This window comes from Nyctibius grandis, chromosome 7, assembly GCF_013368605.1.
Source record: "Nyctibius grandis isolate bNycGra1 chromosome 7, bNycGra1.pri, whole genome shotgun sequence".
In the NCBI taxonomy this organism is placed as follows: Eukaryota; Metazoa; Chordata; class Aves; order Nyctibiiformes; family Nyctibiidae; genus Nyctibius; species Nyctibius grandis.
Genome location: NC_090664.1, coordinates 35,887,192 through 35,905,358, shown reverse-complemented (window position 1 = coordinate 35,905,358; position 18,167 = coordinate 35,887,192). Strand labels below are relative to the sequence as shown.

The window sequence follows — 18,167 nt, the reverse complement described above, 5'->3', positions numbered from 1 at the left end:
AAGAGTACATGAAATGGGGACAGGAGTGGAACCACCAAAGGGGGTGTGTGTTGAGATGACTGGGTAGGTCCTTTGGCATGTACCAGGCTATACCCAAGGAAAGCTTTACAAATTGAGATGGATTTAAAAAAAAAAAAAAAAAGACACAAACAAAAAAAACCCCCAACAAACAAACCAATAAAACCAACCTGTCGAGCTTTAAACTGCTTGCTGCATGAGCTGTAAGATAGTATGTGTTATTTGAAACATATGTATTAATGCAAAAGTCTCACTTATGGCTGTGAGCATTTGCAGAGGATTAAACATGAGGAAAATGAAAATATTCTTAGATTCTAGCACGTAAACGCTTCTTCTCTGGATGCAGTTTATTGGGTAGCTTAAAGGGTTTGTGGTAGTAGTAGGAAATATATAAAATTATGGGCACTATGTGAGTGGCTGAGAGACGTATGAATTAGTTATTCTAGGCCCTGCTTCTGATTGTATAGTGTCCTCTAGACTGGCATCTTGCTATTTGTTTTTGTCCCTATTGTAGTTTTCAAAGAAATCTCAATTTATTTATAAATATAAGCAGCAATTTCCAGCCATCTAACATGTAAATGATGACCAATGGGTAAATTAATGGGCAAATTCAGGCAAGGCAAATCATAAACATTGCTATTAAACACACAGCTCTACCCCTGGTTTAGAAGGTCATGAAGTTAGGAATAGCTGGAAGCTGAGAGAATGTTTTGGGAAAGCATTGTGGTAAACTTGCTTTGGGCATATTGCCTTCTGGCATCTGTTATCAGCTGCTGATGGAGGTGGGCTATGGGGCCACCCAGCTGGTGGCTTCTGCGTTCCTGCAGGTCACTGTGAGGAGATGCCTGTCTCTGAACTTAAGCTGCTGAAAAGTGAGGCAGTTAGTTGTATCCAGCCACTTCAGCTTTCTCTGCAGTTTTGGAGGGTTGCAGCCTTGAGGTAGCAGGTCATTCTTCACACCTCTATCTAATGCTTGTGGTCAGACAACTGATCCAAAGTTAGGTACCTAGTGCTGCAAGGCAGAACTTTCCACTGGTGCTGATTATTTGCTCTGCTATCTTCGGTCTGAATGGCTGCTTACCTGGCACAAGGATGAAATGAGTTCTAAGCTTTACTCTTGGTAAACTCGACTGTTCTTTCTCTGGGGTTTGTAAAAATCCTGCAACTTTTGAAAGCTAACAGACTTCCAAGGACTTAATCATCTCTTCCACGTGACACCTTACAAGCCTTAAACATAGCTGAAGGGTGAGTTCAGCTGAGCGCACAACTGACTGGGCGGGTAGCTGATATCTACCTTGCTCTGAGGAAGAGAAGACAGGCTGAGACTCCTGCAAGGAGACTTTAATCGTGGTAAACTTGGCTGTCTGAGAGCTGAGCCTGGGGAGGGTGACATGCTTCAGCATGAGCACCAGAATTAAAAGCTAAGTCGCTAACCTATATCCTAGCTGTGAGTCTTAGCTATAGGCCTGACTGGGGGAAGATGATGATATGGTAATAAGAGGTGTCCAAGAACTTTAACTGTTCAAGAAAAATCCAGAGTACAGCATTTGTTTAAAGCAGTTTTACTTTTTAAAATACTAGTTTAAGGATTGCCACTACTCTAAAATTGTGTTATATTAAATCTCAACTTTTAATGACTGCTTTCTTCTAAAGTAGCCCTTAGATCAGCAGGCTGCAAGTATATCTGTTCCCTCAGCTAAGGGATCCTGTCAGCCTTTCTAGTTGCTATGTTTGTGTTTCTTTTATGGGAAAGTAAAACCACTGCTTCTCCTGAGAGATAACTCATCAAATCTGAAACTTACTATTCTTTCACAAATTGATGTAGACATTTAAATAGACAGCACACATTTTTAAAAGGCTAAATTTCAAGTTCATATTCTCGTATTTGACACTGTTGACCTAATCTTTTAAGCTATGTAATTAATTGTCTTAGCAGGTTGTTCTTAAAATGACTAGGAAGCTGGTGGCAGTGACAGTTGACATGCTACACTAAGGTCATATTAGCATCTTCTACTGGTTTTCTGCCATTTAAATGAGTGTTCTGCTTGCCTTTTGTTTTCTGCTGTTTAGAGTAAATATGTCCATCTGGAAGAATAAATACATGTAAAAACTGGATATGCATATTTTTATGTAACCATAGTTCATATTTTTGCCAGCAAACTCTATTAAAAGTAAGTAAAGTTTCATTAGTATGTATGAGGACCGCACTATTAAATCCATCATACTGCTTAGAATATTTTTGTGGCATGGTTTTTGTTAATATTTTTAGTATGCCATTCATACTGCTGGTGCTTGTGCATTTACATGTCAAAATTATTTGTTATCAGAAGTACTCAAATCCACATTGATTTTTCTAGAGAATATTAGTCTGGATTTTTTCAGCTGTATGGTGCTGTGCTAATGGAGGAGTCTTGAACTGGCTGCTTCTGCTCTAGGTAACTTTTGAAGCAGTTGAGTCTGTCCTTTGTTGCATGATGAGAACTTTTTGTGCTTCAAAATCAGAAGCAAAAGTCTAGGGGAAGCTAAATAGCTGCAATTCTGCAGTCTTGTTGAACAGGTTGCTGCTTAAGTGACAAACCTGGGAAGACTCCACTTTGGGGTCTCCTGTGACAACCCAGTTGAAAGCAGAGGGAGAAAGTGAGTATTTGTGTTTTTTCTTAACTTAATGTAGACATATGGGCCAGTGTCTCCATGTATTGTACTGGGAGTTTTTCGTTCCATCATTTAGTGATTTAAAGCCTTCTATCCAATATAGAGCTGAGAAGCAAAATTAAAGACAGTCATGCTTATGCTATCAGCCTGCATAGGTTGTCTGATCCTGACCCAGGTGTCTTTTGAACCCATTGGCTAACAGTGAAGTAAATTAAATAGAAGTCCTGACAAATGTTCCTCAAATTTGTGGAAATGAGTGGCTGAATGAGATATCTGCCCTTCAGTGTGGTGGATTAATTTGGGTAGATGTGACCAAGTTGTCTTTGTTCCATGTCATTTGATGGTAGCTGGGGGACATAAAGGTGACATTCACCTCCTGCTTAGTGGGATCATTAATAGGACAGGAATAGTGGTCAGGAATTAGCGTAGCTGTGCTGGAGGAGTATGGGGGGAGTTGGAGGCACAGGACATACTTCTGTAGAAACCGTGCTTGATCAGTTTGGTCAATCACAAATATCGTTTCCGCATCTTCTGTGCAACTGTAATAATTTTTACGGGTATCCATTCTACTGTTTAATGCACTTGTACTTAGGACAGCTTCACACAAGTTCAAGTGGAATGTAACTTCTCTTGAAGTCTGCAGCAATCTTGGCCGCTTTCTCTTTTCTGACACCTCTGTGCGGGATGAAAGTGAACTCGGGGTATTGGTGTAGGTCTGCATGTTTTTCAGGGCCAGCCAGCGTGCTTCCTCTTGTGTTGTTGCTGTGGTTGATGATGGGGTGGCCGTACCAGTTGTGTGTTATGCTGTGTTTGGTTTCCAGTCGTTTGAACTGTCATGAGGCTTCTGAAGCTTTGTGTTAAGGAATTTGTCATAGAAGTTCTTGAAATCAAACTTTGTCCTACTTTGTTCAAACCTCTTCAGCTAGAGTTTGTGGTTTCATAATGGTTCTGGGGGACAGGTTGGGAATTGCAGAATACTGGGATGTCCAGGGGGCCCAGGTCAGGGAGAGGAAAGGCATAATGCCAAGCTTGGCTGTCTTTTCTGCTCTGGGACTCGCCCCATGTCATTTCAAGCAGAATGGTTTGGAGCTCTGGGAGACAGTGTAAAATAGATGAGTGAGTATGGGGGTATTTTTTCCATTTGAGAGGAAGGTTTGTGTATCACATTGTCTTGAGGGCTTAGCTTTTTTTATAAATTGGTTACACTAGAACACCAAATGGCTACCTTTGACTGGAAAAAAAGTACTTTTGCAGGCCTGAACTGAAGTCAGCAGGGTAGACTAGGCTTCACCCTTTGGTCCCCTTATGCCACTAGCTTTGTAAGTGAGCAATAGTTGGAGTAGAATTAGCACTAGAGGAAGACCCATATTTAAAGGACACTGAGCATATGTATTGTGGTTTATGCCTTACCTGACATTTTCCTTTCAGAGCAGCTTTTGTGAACTATTTTGCCATTCTGTATGAAGTGGTACTGAAACTTCTAGACTTTAGGCAGCTAGGCTAACTCAAGGTATTCTCCAGCTACTTCAGGTGTATACAAAATTTCACCTCCTGGTATAGTCACACTTAATATCCTTACTTGGTATGCTGATGAAGTTTGACGAGTAAAATCCCTGTGCTACATCGTGAATAGGAAGGGTGCTTGAAGAGCTTTCAGAAGCTCCAGTTAACTGTAGTCCAACCCAGGAGTGCACAGAGGGGAAGACGTGACTGGAAAGCAGGCTGGGATGTTAAACGTTACTTCAGCATTGACAACAGGTACGAGAGCTGGTCATCAGTATGTGTGCAACTGTTATGCTGCCAACCTGACATGTTTTATTTTCACTTTCATATTTTGGGGATATGCTGTAGGTTTTTGATGACTTGTAACTACTGTAACAGTTATTTGATTTACCTGCCTGAGATGATTAATTGACATTGTAATGATTTGGAGAATCTATTCAGAGAGTCTAGCTTTTGTGTCATTATTTGCTGGTACTTGGAGTCTCTGCATGTTTCCGCTCAGTGGAAATACTGGTATTATATGATTTGTCCATTGGAGGTCACTGTTTAAATAGCTTTTGCAGTTTCTTTCCTGGGAAGCTTATGCTCCTGGTAGCAGTTTAGCCTGTCTGGTAGGTAGTGGTGGGCAGCAACTTAGTTTTTGCTGTTCTGTTTCCTTAACCTCAGGTGATCCTGTGCTCACCAGCTTCACCATATTCTTGTGCTGCCTTTAAACGTTCCCAAAAGTTGTCTGCTATTCATAGATCAGTCCTGACGATTTTTCTATCCTTTTGGTCTCGTGCTCTGATTCCTTGCCCAATATTATCAAATGTCTGAATGATGAGAGATTGGAAACAACTATTTTTCTCAAACCTCCCCTGTATTACCTGATGTTACATTCTCTGTCCTCTTCTCCCTTTCCTCTGAGCTGCTGTCCTATACTGTCTTCTGCTCTTTCCACTGCTGCTTCCTTGATTCTCAAGTGTAATCCTTCACTCATCTTTAGTTCTTTCCTTTTTGTGAGGTGATCCGTTAGTTTTTTTGCTGCTGGTTCCCATTTCCACACCTGAATTTTGTTTGAGTTCACTTTCTGATCCTGTCAGAATAGCTGTGTCTCATTGATCATGTTCCTTTGCCAGCCATGTGCTAACCCTTTATCATCCTTGTGCATTTTTCCTTCTTCCAGCAGAGCAGTTCAAAACTTTTCTCCTTTTTTTTTTTTTCCTTCTCACATAGCTTACTGCTGCTTTGCTCTACCATCTCCTTTTAAATTGTCTTAGCTCTCTGTGCATGACCAGCACAGAAGCTTGTCCCTTCTTTGCTGTTAACCTTCTGACTGTGTCCTTGATCTTATTTAACATGCTGCTAAAATCCCTTGGTGTCATTTTTATATTAGGGTGTCTCCTTTATGTCACCTTTCTGGCTGTAGTGTATACCTAGATGTATAGGAGGTAGTCCAAAGGCAGTTGGCAACACTGCATCTGTCTGTCCTGAATTCCTTCCCCATCTAGCTGCTTTTGTCTTCTCCAGACTGCTGGAATTCGTTATGGTGTCTCCCTCTGGTATTGTCTGAGACTTTGCACTTTGCCTGCTGTCAGGTTATTTATATAGCAAACTTGCTGACTTCTGGAGGGAACTAGATGCCCATATACTCTTTACTCTGTTACTTCTTGTATTGTCCTCTATGCTTCTGCCTCAGCTTTCTTCTGGTAAGTCATTCCACCCTGTTGTACTGATGTGATATACCCAAAAATGGTGCAAATAGCCATGGAGAAGAGCCTGAAGAAGAGGAGGCTCAGAGATGACCTTATTGCAGTCTACAACTGCCTGAAGGGAGGTTGTAGTGGAGTGGGAGTCGGCCTCTTCTCCCAGGCAACTAGCGATAGGACAAGAGGACACAGCCTCAAGCTTCACCAGGGGAGGTTCAGGTTGGACATTAGGAAGAATTTCTTCTCAGAAAGGCTGCCCAGGGAGGTGGTGGAGTCACCATCTCTGGCTGTGTTTAAGAAAAGACTGGGCATGGCACTTAGTGCCATGGTCTAGTTGACATGGTGATGTCAGGGCAGTGGTTGGACTCGATGATCCCAGAGGTCTTTTCCAACCTGGTTGATTCTGTGAAATAAGCTATCTGCGTAGTGAAACTAGGGTTGTGTCCAAAGCACAAGACTTCTGCCTGACAGTGGCCTCCCACCTCTGCTTGGGAGTGGTGCTTTAAATTAACTGTTATATATTTTGTTTTTACTTCTTATTTCTGGTGCAGGGATCTCTAAAGGGAAATGTCTTTATGAATGCAGTGCATATAAGGGAAATGTCTTTATGAATGCAGTGCACAGGGGCACGTGAGAAGGAGGGAAAAGGAGATCCCTATACATATGCCTTACTAAATCGGTGACATCTGAGTTCTGCACAAATGTTTAGAATAAATACCTTGTTAGCTTTTTTACTTTTCTCCTTGGAAAAAAACTTAAACCTTTGGTTCTGAGAAAGTACAGATGGTAGAGCATTTTAGCTTTAAATAATATAAATTTGTGTTTTAAGAAACTTTGGCAGAATGAAGCAGAATAATTTATGAAAGAGTTTTGTGCTGTAATGATATGAAGAGTGCATGCTGAAACTACCTCAGTTTATGCATGAATTAAATTGTCAAAGTTTGTGCTGTGTGACAACAAAGTCAATTTTGCATCATAAGTAAGCATACATACTAAATACAGCACTAGACACAAATCACTTGTCTAACATAGTTCTTCAGAAGCTGTTCTTCTCTTACTAAAAGGCATCTGCAAACATATTAACTACTTTTTTGTAAGTCTGAATGTTTTCTGACATGTTTTAGTACAAATTCCTTGTATCTCCTGGTGGCTTAAAATAGCTGTAATTTTTTTTGTGGAAGCCCCATATAAATGATCTTTCTCCATGTGTATGTACAAGTTATTATGTAAAATTGCTGGAAATCCTCTTGCCAGATATAGGCTATTCTGAAGTTGGCATTTTCAAAGCTAGTGAATGCTGCATGAGTGAACTCACTTCATTAAAGAGCTTAACTTTGTATCATCTTGAAGAATTTACTGTCTAGCAAGCAGAGTGGGATTTTTTTTGTTGCTAATATTGAAGGACAGAGGTGAGAAAGTAGATTTGGTCTAGATTGAGGGGAAACAGGATTTAGTTTTGTGTACTTGGTTTTGTACTCTATTTTCTGTGTATTTCAGTTCTTCTAGTAATCAGGTGTGTTGGTTTGAAGTGGATAAGGACATAGCATTTCCCTTGAGACCACTCACCCATCTGGCCTCTTACTCTTTCCATTGGTGCCCTGTGTCAAAAATACTGTAGAGTGAAATAACCCTTAGGGCGAAATAATTTCCTGACCTTTATCTGAGGATGGGCAATTTGTGGTAACGTGGTTTCTCTTGTCTAGGAGGAATATCTGCTGTAGCTGGAAATGAAATGTATGGTCAGCTAACGTAGAGGCCCAGGGAGGACTCTGTATCTTACGGACTCAAAGAACTTTAAGTACTGGGTATAGGGGGCCCAAACTAGGAGGGAGTTTAGTTCATTCCCATCTCTGAGGGCTGGAACAAGAATATCATGCGTAAGCACATGTGCTGACTTTGCTTTTGAGCAGTGAGCTCTTTTACTGCAGCCTCTTCTCTCTCTGTGGGGGGGGGGTGTGTGTGTGGGGGGGGGGGTGTGTGTGTGGGGGGGGGGTGTGTGTGTGTGGTGGGTGTGTGTGTGTGTTTAGGGGACAGGTGGCTCTGATAACCAGTGTCAGTGTGGCGGTCTGTGATGCTGAATGGGGGGAAGAGACAGTTGATCCAAGTAGCAATGAAAAATAGTCCTACGGGAGTTCTTAAAAACATTTCAGTGGTATAAAAAGTGTAAACTACTAATACTGTCCAACGAAATGAACTGCAATTATGGACTATTTGTTAGATACTCACAGTGAAAGCAGGATTTTGTAAACAAGCACTTCTAAGCACAGGAGTAGATCAATATTCCTGAGCAAGGAGGCTGAAATGACCTTGCCCTGTGAGGGGTAACCTATAGTATCTGTTCAAGACCTGGTGTTCAGGGCATCTTTGGTTAGTCCCTCTTCTGAACTGGAGAAAGCATGTTAAATAGACTGAAGTAAAGAGAATCTTGAGGAAGAGGAAGGTGAACATGCTGAATTTTAGCTGGTTTGATTTAACTAAAGCCGGCTGCTGTTCAGTAGTGTGAAAGTCTGAAAAGATCATGCTTAAACAACTTAAACACCTGAAGGAGACTCACTGAGATTTAGTGAGACCATTTGCAATTGCATTTGGTGGAAGCCTAGTAATAAATCTCAATTTAACATTATTAGCTAAAGTTCTTTAGTCCTGCAGAAGTTATTTCTCTTAACCATTCCCTGCTGTTGAGATATCAACACATACAGATGATCTGACCTGTAACAAGGGGATGTAGCCTGTGTTCAGCTTTTTGCCTGGTGTACCACATAGTTTCTTAATCCTGAGATAAAAGTAAGATAGCAAAGCATCTTGGCTGAACTGTGCACTCCTCACAAAGCAATTATTGAAGCTGAAGATGCTGTGGTCCACTACAGTGCTTGCATGTCACACTGATTAAAAAAGCTTGGCTAATACTCTGTTTTCTTCAAAATTATTCATAGAAATGAAGGGGCATGTTTATATCCATATTTTTATACCCATCCTCACTTAACACTACTGCTTCTTACTGCTGTAAAAAAGCTAACAAACGTCAGATTTTTGTGAGCTGTTTTGATGTGGTTTCAGTTCTTTGCTGTTAAGTGATTTATTTTCAACCTAGTAATCCCTTCCTAACCTCAGCCCCTGGTTTCTAGTATTTCTCTTCAAACTCTGAAGTGCCTCTTAAGCTTTCTTCTCAGAGAAGAACAGATTTGTCCTTTGTCTTCACTAGGTGTCACTTGATTCCCAGTCTCTTCTCAGCCTTTCTTGTGCTCACAGCACTTCTCCTTAGACTCTGGCTTCTAAATTAAAACTGTTTATTGATAAATTGCTTTGTTAGCACAGTAGCACATCAGTGAGCTATAGTATAATTTAAACATGTTCATAAGAACATTTTCATAAGTGCAGTGCTTCTGTGGGTAATTGCGAAAAAGAACTCTGCTGGTTTCTGGAAAGAGCTGAAGATTAAGGAGACAGGTTTGTTTTTAATGTTTCCAGTGTGAGGAAGGTTAGTATCTGTCTTTGCAAGAGGGTGGAGGGGGAGGGCAAAAGGGGAAACTTGAACTACATAATGTGTAAATTAAATACTGTATGCTTCACTTGGGATCAGGATTCTCTCCAGTTAACTGCCAAGTATGATATCAGCATGCCAATGAATATTTAAAACGAAAACAGTTGTGTTCTCCCTCTGCTAATTCCTCTTTCATTTTGGTGAAGCTGATAGCTTCTCTCTCAGTATAACAGAACCCTTGTCAAATTAATCTAAACATGACTCCAGCTCTATGACTACAGTTATATTGGATGCACAGAATGCATTATAAATTTAGTATTCTAAATTCTTCCTCCTCCGTGAAATGTGAGTAACATTTCATGTCTTTATGACCTTTACTCTAAGGGATCCTTACTCATAAAAAGTTCCTGTTGACGCTAACTGGATTAGCAACAGTCTGCAGAACTGAGTTTGTTATATTGTATAGCCCACAGGTTTTACTTTAGGCTGAAGAGGTAGATTCTTGTTCTTGGCAAGAAAACCTTACCTGGGATCTGCAATGGACTAATAGCACTCTCGAAGGTCTGTATGGAGTTGTCTTTCCTCTGTATGACTCTTGACCAGCTTTTAAGTGGAACAGTTAATGAGAAACTGGCATAGTCTTATAAATCTCTTCTCTGACAAGTAGTGCTATTTTAATAGCTCTTCTGGATAAATATTCCCTTAGAACCTGTAAAGATTTAGAGTACTACTGAACATAGTGTTCCTAGGTACTGTGAAATTACTTCATTAACTAGAGAAACATTCTGAAAAAACAGTGATTCTGCAGCTTAAATTTTCTAATGATGTGAATGCCAAAGAAACTAATCATATTTTAAATTAAAATTCTGATTTCGCTTGATATCTGATTCAAAACCTATTGAATTCAACGGGAGGTTTTCTGTAGCCTTTGAATTATATTTGAGGAGGGTGTAAGCTTGTACGCAGTTTTATCAATAGGCGGGTATTACAGATACCGTTTTCCAAGCAGCTGTGGGACAATGTTTATTTTGAACATTCAGTGTTAATGTATAAATGAACTGAAATGTTTAACTCAGTTTACATACCATGTGTTCCTCTCATGGAGACTTACATTTATACTAAATCATTTCACTTGTCCAGTTGGGTAGTTTATTGGCTCTCGTCACAATTTTCATCTGAGCTTGCTTGTCTAAAATGTTTTATATTTTAGTTTTAAATTGCAAAAGGAATTTTGATATGGGTCCCTTTTATGAAAAGTATCTTCAGAAATGTTTGATTTAATGTTGGTCCCTACTAAATGTAAAAAAAAAAGACTAGATTTCATCTTTTAGATGAAAAGCAGATGGAGACTTAATCTTGCAAACACACGAGTTTGTTTACTTTTAAAGTTATGAGGATTCCTGTTGTTTTCCAGTTTTTCACAGAAGCTTTAAGAGAAATAAACCTGGAGAACATTTGCAGAAATAGAGACTTTCTGAAGCCTGTGCATTTTCAGCTGTATGAAGGGCCTTGCCACCACAAGAAGAATTGCGTTGAAACCTAGATGAATGACTAAAGAGTGTCAGAGTGGAACTGGAGGGGGAAAAAATGCACCTCCTTTTCTCCTCTTCCATTTTTCGTGTTCTTCCTCCTTTGTCAGAGGCTGGGTATACAAAAGGAGCTGGATCTAAATGTCAGTTCTAGGTAGTGGTATGAGAACTGCTTGACTTCCTGCTTTATGAGAAAGAGTTGCATCTGAGACACTTAACTCCAAGCTGCTTTAACGGATTTAAATGTTCTTAGCATGTTGCTCTGCATGATGGCTATCTCAGATAAAAGGTCCATCAAACCAAGTATCTGTTCTCCAACAGAGGACAACATCAGACTGCTAATAAAGATAGTTGTCTGGTGTTGGCTTCTGGTTCTTGGTGTGGGGAGAGAACTAAGGTCCAGATCCAGGATCCTTAGGTATGGAGTTACATAGGCATTGAATGGTAGCATTTAATCATTCTTATGTATATTTTGGAGATCATACAGAACTTTTGAACAGCTGCTGCTTATGTAGGAATAAAATGTAGTAACTTGCCTTGAGTAAAAGGCTCCTCTGATGAGACTGTATTTTAGTGCCTAAAGAATTGCCACTAACTTCAGGGTGAAAAAGAGCATATTTGCTTTTAAATGCTTTGAAATATAACAAGTTGCCAATCCTTATTTCCAGGAGCATGAACAAAGTCCTCTCATTCCTTGGTGTGCAGCCTGTAGGCCCTCTCTTTCACTCTCAACCAAGCTCTTGAAATCAAGGTGAAGTCTGTAGCTGTCATAGTGAATCACTGTATGCAGTTTCCAGTATTGAATAAGGGGAAGGAAGCTGTTCCTGGTCTTGTGAAGTGAGACTTAACATGAATGGGGCTTCATGACGTGACTGAAGCTTCACAGGAGAACGCAAAGGCATTGGGCTGCCAAATTTTACTAGCATTTGCTGAGGGGGAGTTTAGTTGTTAATGACACTGGGCAGCAGATGGTCTTAGAAGAGTTGTTAAGACACTGTGGATCGTTCTGTAAATATGTGGGTGAATGGAACCAGGATGCTGACAGTTCACTCTCACAGCTCATCGTGAGAAGGTGACTCGAGTGGAATTTGGTATTGCCAGAACATGAATTTCTTGGTATTTGGCACTCTGCTATATATCTGGGAAGAGTTTGGCAACACAACAGTGGGATGGTAGTCAGGACACACTTAGTCGTGTAAAGTTCAGAACAGAGAACACTGTATGCCTGGTCAGCCTTGCTTGACCACTACTGATCTTCAGACCTGAAGGTACTGAACCTGTGCAGTTTAGCTACAAGCCCAGTACAGGAGTTAATTTCAGTCTTCTGTTTTTCTTTGAATCTAAGAGAGCATTCATTCGTGTTACAAATGAATCTGACTTGTTGAACCAGAAAATAAACTGTTACAGGAAAAAGTTCTCTCTCCCCTACCATAAGCCTGATCTTAACCTACTTTTCTGTTTTTCCTTCTTACAAAAGACCTCCAGCCCCTCCATCCAAACCAAAAAATACAGTTGTGGATTGGGGCTTTTTATTTTGCTTTAATAAGGTGAGACACAAAGTATTTCATTCAAATCCTTGGCTAAATTTTTAGCCTTTTTTTCATCTTAGCCTGCTTACTCATGCAGCTTTTAGCATGCTTGAAGAAAATAATGATATAAAGTATCCTAAGTGTGATTCACAACATGAAATACAGTATGTGGGGATTATACAGATATATCAGAAACTTAGTGGACAGTGTGCAAGGACACAGCTCCTGTTGTTCACTAGGGACCCTTGCTCACATCTGTGCCTTGACAAAAGAAAACCAAATAAAAAAGCTCTGATAAACTAACCAATGGAAGCTGAGTTTTTGCCCTGTGTTTGTAAGTCGGATGAGCAGGTAGAATTTGAGATACTTCAACTGTGTAGTAACCCATTAAAACTAGGGTTCTCTTTGATGCTGTGATCTTCAGTGCAAGTGTAATCTACATTAACATATCTCTGGAAGACATTTTCTTCCTGTCTTGCTGTCATCTTTTTCTGAGTAGTTTCGTGGGGTTTTTTGCATTGTTTTGCTTTTGGAGTTTTTTGAGGTTTTGTTTTTAAGTTGACTGTTCACCTTCTTCCTTGAAATGATTCTTCTTCTCTCCAGAGTCTCCTAGCTTAGGTCAGAAGTGAGTTACAAGCATAAGAATTCATTTATTCTTAAGTGGGAAAACAAGCTGGTTTGGACAGGTATTTGAAAGGACATATCCGCTGAATCAGTGTTGCTAGTTCAAGGTAGCTCAGTACCTGGGTCCAGCTTTTTGCTTTGATGTCACTTATTGTTTGGACTCTGTCAGGCTGCTTGGAGGGTTCTTGTCCCCATCTTGTGGTCTGTTCACAGATGCAGAACAGCTTTGCTGCTACTCCATGATGCACGAGGTTGTTAGGTAACCTAAATCCACTGTGAATAGGACTGACTAAATGTAAGGTGCCTGTTAACCAACACTGATTCAGCTGAAACATGTCAAGTATTGCTGGCTTTCCTCGCATGAGGGTAGCACTAACAAATTGTCTCTGTAGTCTGACAGTTTCTTTAGTCCGGCCTCACAGCAAGATCAAAAAATGTTTCATGGGCTTCCTGTCTTTGTAGTGATAGTATTGACCTTGGTGTAAGATCTACTTTTTCAGTTGGCTTTGAGGCATTTCAGTGTCTTGGATAACAGCTTCTTCATTTCTTTATCATGTTGTGATGGTGTTCAGCCTGAATAATTGAAATGCAGAATTGACCCATAGGCGGCCAGGCTGACTGTAGGTTTGGTAGGTCTGGCCTCCTGAATGTCAGGCTCTTGTTTCAGTGTTCCCACAACAGAGCTCTGCATTACGTTTAACATAACTTGTGATGTTAAGTTGCACTGTTTTTTCTAGAAGAGTGTAATCTCTTACACTGTCAAAAAGGCCAAAACCTTCATACCAAATTTTTATTAATTGCATCAACAGTGTAACTTCAGGAGAATTGTATTTGGTCTCTGTAGTGTTTAGGCTTTGACTAAATTAAAACCTGTATTTGCTAGTACTTCTGATTCCTAGTCTTGTATAAACATAGTATCTGTTTAAGAAGAGAAACATGGTTTGCCAGTCCATTGCATCTCATTGAAGTCAAATTATAAAGTCTAATTACTGAAAGGAAAACATTTTAATACTGGTAATTACTGTTCTGGTGAAATATTGAGGCTGGAAACAGCTGAATTATGTCAATTAAAATCCTCAGTTAACTTCTGTTAAGGAATAATTTAAAACAACTGTAGTAGTACATTACCCTTTGCTTTCTGAAGGCACATAATTCTTGCTATCGTAGAGTGACAGATACACATGGACCTGTTGGAAAATATTGCAAAGGGAGGTCTTTTAAATGTTCAGGTTTGCCTTAATGACTTTATAAAAAAAGTCTGCTAAAAATCTCTTGGAATGAATATGACCCTCAACAATAATATTTCTGTAATGTAATTAGAGCGTTTGTTAGGATCCCGTTATTGTTCACAATGTAATTAGACTTATAATCTAGTAAATGTGACATACTATAATGTTCTGCTTTGTAAACATTATTGACTCCATTTTAAGACTGAGATTGCCTCATGCCAACAAATAAAAGAAAATCACGGCCTCATAAAAACTTCTGATTATTTAGATGTGCGCTCTGTGGGTTCCTGGTGCAGTCAAAGTTGAGACTGAACCCGGGTGAATATTGAACACAGGTGCAAGCCTCAGTGCAGGTGATTTGCCAACCTCCTTTTAGGTAAACCTCAGCTGTCTGCTTGAATCTCACCAAGTTTAAGGGGGAGAAGATGCAAATCTGAATAGCTTTTGAACCTCATTTGCACAGGCATGGTCATATTGTGCTTCTGCCTTATTTTTAATGTTTCTAGATAATAACCAGATATTGATCTGTTGGTAATCCAATGTAGCTGTGTATGTGTATTGATCCATTAGTTACTCACTCATGTGAGGTAACTGAAAATGGACTTGGCTAAACAGTTCATCTTCTAGGGCTGAAATTAATTTTTTGTAAGTTTTTTTGTATTTTAAATGGACAAGAACTTGGATACTAGATTATTTAAGCAGTAAGCAGAATGGGCCATTGCTAAAAATGAGTTTTTATTTCATGTTTGCTGTTAAAGACCTTTAATAAAACTGTTGTCTTGGTGTAACTACTCGTATAATTTATTTTTTCAACTCAAATAATGAAATGATCAGAGTCTCTTAGGCTCTGCTCTTTTGAGACCTGTGTGTGTCACACAAACTCAGAGGACATTCTCTTTGTTAGTCTGAGAGCATTTGTTGTCCTTGTCTCTCTCTGCAATGGTCTTAGTCAAAATATCTTACAATACTGATAGTAATTTTCTGAAGAGTATAGAGTAACTGCTCTCAGCAATGAGAACAGATTCCAGATAGGAGGCTTTTTTGATATAAACTTTGCTTTTATTGAAAGAGCTATTAGATGCTGTTTTACTGTCAGCCACTGTACAAACAGAGCAAAAGAGAGGTAGGTGCTAGTGGAGCATCTGTAGTGTAAGCAGCTTGCTCTAATTGCAGTCTCTCACTGTGAAAACTTTCCCACAGCTGTACCAGCAAACATCGCAGACCTGAGAAACATAGAAGTGCTCAACTTTTTCAACAACCAGATTGAGGAGCTGCCTACACAGATCAGCAGCCTTCAGAAGCTCAAACACCTGAATCTTGGGTGCGTATCTGAATGCAAAAATTTGCTGTAATAGAGGTACTGTCAAGTGTTGTTGTGACTGAACCTGAAACTTCTTATTTTTTGCTATTAAAGTTTCTTTTTGAAAGTGCTTGTGAGGATAACTTGGCAAATTGTGGCTTCAGAGTGCTTAGCTGGTGTCCTGGATAATCAGATACTTGAAAGTGATCAAGCATTTACTCTGGTATACTGATAACAATTTAAGGGCAATAGCAACTCACGTTCATCTAATACTGAAGTCAAACTTAACAATTATTGAATTTTACTTCCTTAGCAACTGTCTCTTAATTCTGTGGTTGCTGTGTAAGAGCCAGGCCTTATTTTCTGTTCTGCTTTGTAAAAAAAAAAAAAACCCAAAACAAAACACAAAAACCAAAAAACAAACAAAAAAAACCCCCAAACCAAACTGTAAAATAAGCAGCAAATCTTTAAATGTGGTGTGCATTTAATTCAAAGAGCTAGTATTGACTGAATTTGAGCCAGAGGCATTCTTGTTAAGTGTTCAGATACTGTATTCCAACAGTAGAGTTGGTGATACTTTATAATAACTACAGTTGCAGAAGGCTTTCTTGAATTATTAAGAAAATAAATGTGGAGCACAGAACCTTCTTAAAACTAACTGGGTATATTAAAGTGTAACTACTTGGGAAAGCCCTGGTAGGGGTAAGCTTTAGCTTTATAGGCTTCTCATAGAAAGAATTTTTGTATTTTATAAATTCAAACTTCTGAACACCTTATACTAAGGATTTTTTACTATTTTAAATACCAAATGATTTTGGCTAGGCTCTGTGTATCCTCCTTTAGATACTTTTGTGAAGTGCTGATAATTGAGTTGCTTCTTGAACTGCTGGAATGCCAATAAATGTTTTCATGATGATCTGTCTTCTCTGGTCTTTACTTGGTCATTGTAGAGCTCTAGCATACCTTAATATCTGTTTGAACCTGGAATTGCTTTTCAGAGCAAATACTAGTTCATGGCCAAGATTCTATGTATCTTGAGGGTTAAATCCATATTTTTGGAATGGCGTATAAAGTGTTGCAGTGTATGGAGGGAGGACTCTTTACATGGGTTAAAGCAGTGACAAGTGTTAGTGTGGTTCAAATACTGGTCTTCATTAATGGAAAAAAATGTAGTGCAAAAGCCCACTTGGGGTTAAAACCAGCACACATTTAGGTCTGGAACCACAGTTGCCACCTTCATGTGTCATGTGGCCCAAGATCTTGTAGATTAAATGTTTTTCCTTCTTAATCCCCTCCTTATTCATAATCTTCCAGGCACAGGATTTACAGCCCAGCTCTAGCTCTGCAAGATGGGTTCTGCTTCAGAGGTCCTTGGAGTTAGTGAGGAGGAAACTGTTCTGCCCTAGTAGTTTGCCAGGGGACGGCCAGAAACCTTCTTGTCATCTGCAGTGAACGCATCCAGGCAGGGCATCAAAACAGCCCTCTGGGGGAGAGGGGAAGCTTGAATAAGAGCATGGATTATTTTTGGGAGGATTTTGGTGCAGAAGGGTCAAGTGGTGGGGTGGAAGGAGGGAAGGTGTACTGCTGCACTGAAAGCTTAAAAAAAAAAAGTTTGGAAGGCAGGTGTGGTACGGTTTCTGTGGCACAAGCTCAATGTTTGAATTTCTGCAGGGCCGAATGGTGCTGGGCAGGGACTTTCAGCTGGTTCTTTTTCCATGCCAAAGAATAGATACCATTCTGCCTGTTGACAACAATGCAAAAGTGATCAAGCATTTACTCTGGTATACTGATAACAATTTAAGGGCAACAACAACTCATGTTCATCTAATACTGAATTCAAACTTCAGAGAACATTCTTTCTCTCCCTATTCCTTGCTTACAAAAGGGAAGGCCACCAGGGTCACTTATTCTTTTTACTAGTCAAAAAGGAGCTGCTTTCTTTAGTGCTGTTTGATATGAAGAAGTTTTAAAAACAGCGACATGTTTGCAGTAGCAATAGTGGAGAATGCCTTTCTGTATTTTAATAGCTACTACTACAACAGTAATACTATGTGTATGTCCCTGGTAGGACTTCTTATGGAGGATGAGGAGGAAGATTTCATCTAGAGTTTAGCTACAGAGAGCTGATCTCTACATGTGCTTGTTCTGGTGGAGCTGGCTTATTCAAAAGTGGGAGAGGAAAGGTCAGGTTAGTATCTGAGAGTCTGTAAAAGAGATGTGGCATGTGCTTCTCCTGCCCTTGCTCATGTGAATGTGTAGTCATCAGGCTTAGTCTGGAGGTACAGCTGCTCTTGTGTTTAATTCAGTGTCCAAAGAACTTTTAGAAGATGGGCTTATTAACTGTCCTACAGATGTATTTTATGGTATTTATCATATAGTATAGCACAGTGTTTGGCAAACATTACATGGGGGAGGGAAGGACCTGGAGATTAGACCCAAAAGTCTTTATTATTTTTGGGTACCCAACTTTGTCAATACTTTGACTTGAGTTTTCATAGTTTTTAGCATTACAACACGCTTCATACATTCACATTACATCTCCTCTTGACTTCAGTTGTGGCTATTGCTATTTATCAGTTTCGCATGAGAAGGAGAGTCAAATTCAGAATATGTT

The 18,167-nt window shown here is 39.7% G+C and overlaps 1 protein-coding gene across 1 annotated transcript in view; it reads left to right on the top strand.

Moving 5' to 3' along the window:
• The window catches only part of RSU1 (Ras suppressor protein 1), a 119,038-nt gene that overhangs the window by 11,496 nt on the left and 89,375 nt on the right, over positions 1–18,167 (top strand). The window contains exon 4 of the mRNA XM_068405054.1: positions 15,454–15,574. Coding sequence (XP_068261155.1) covers positions 15,454–15,574 — 121 coding nt within the window. The remainder of the gene's footprint in view (positions 1–15,453; positions 15,575–18,167) is intronic.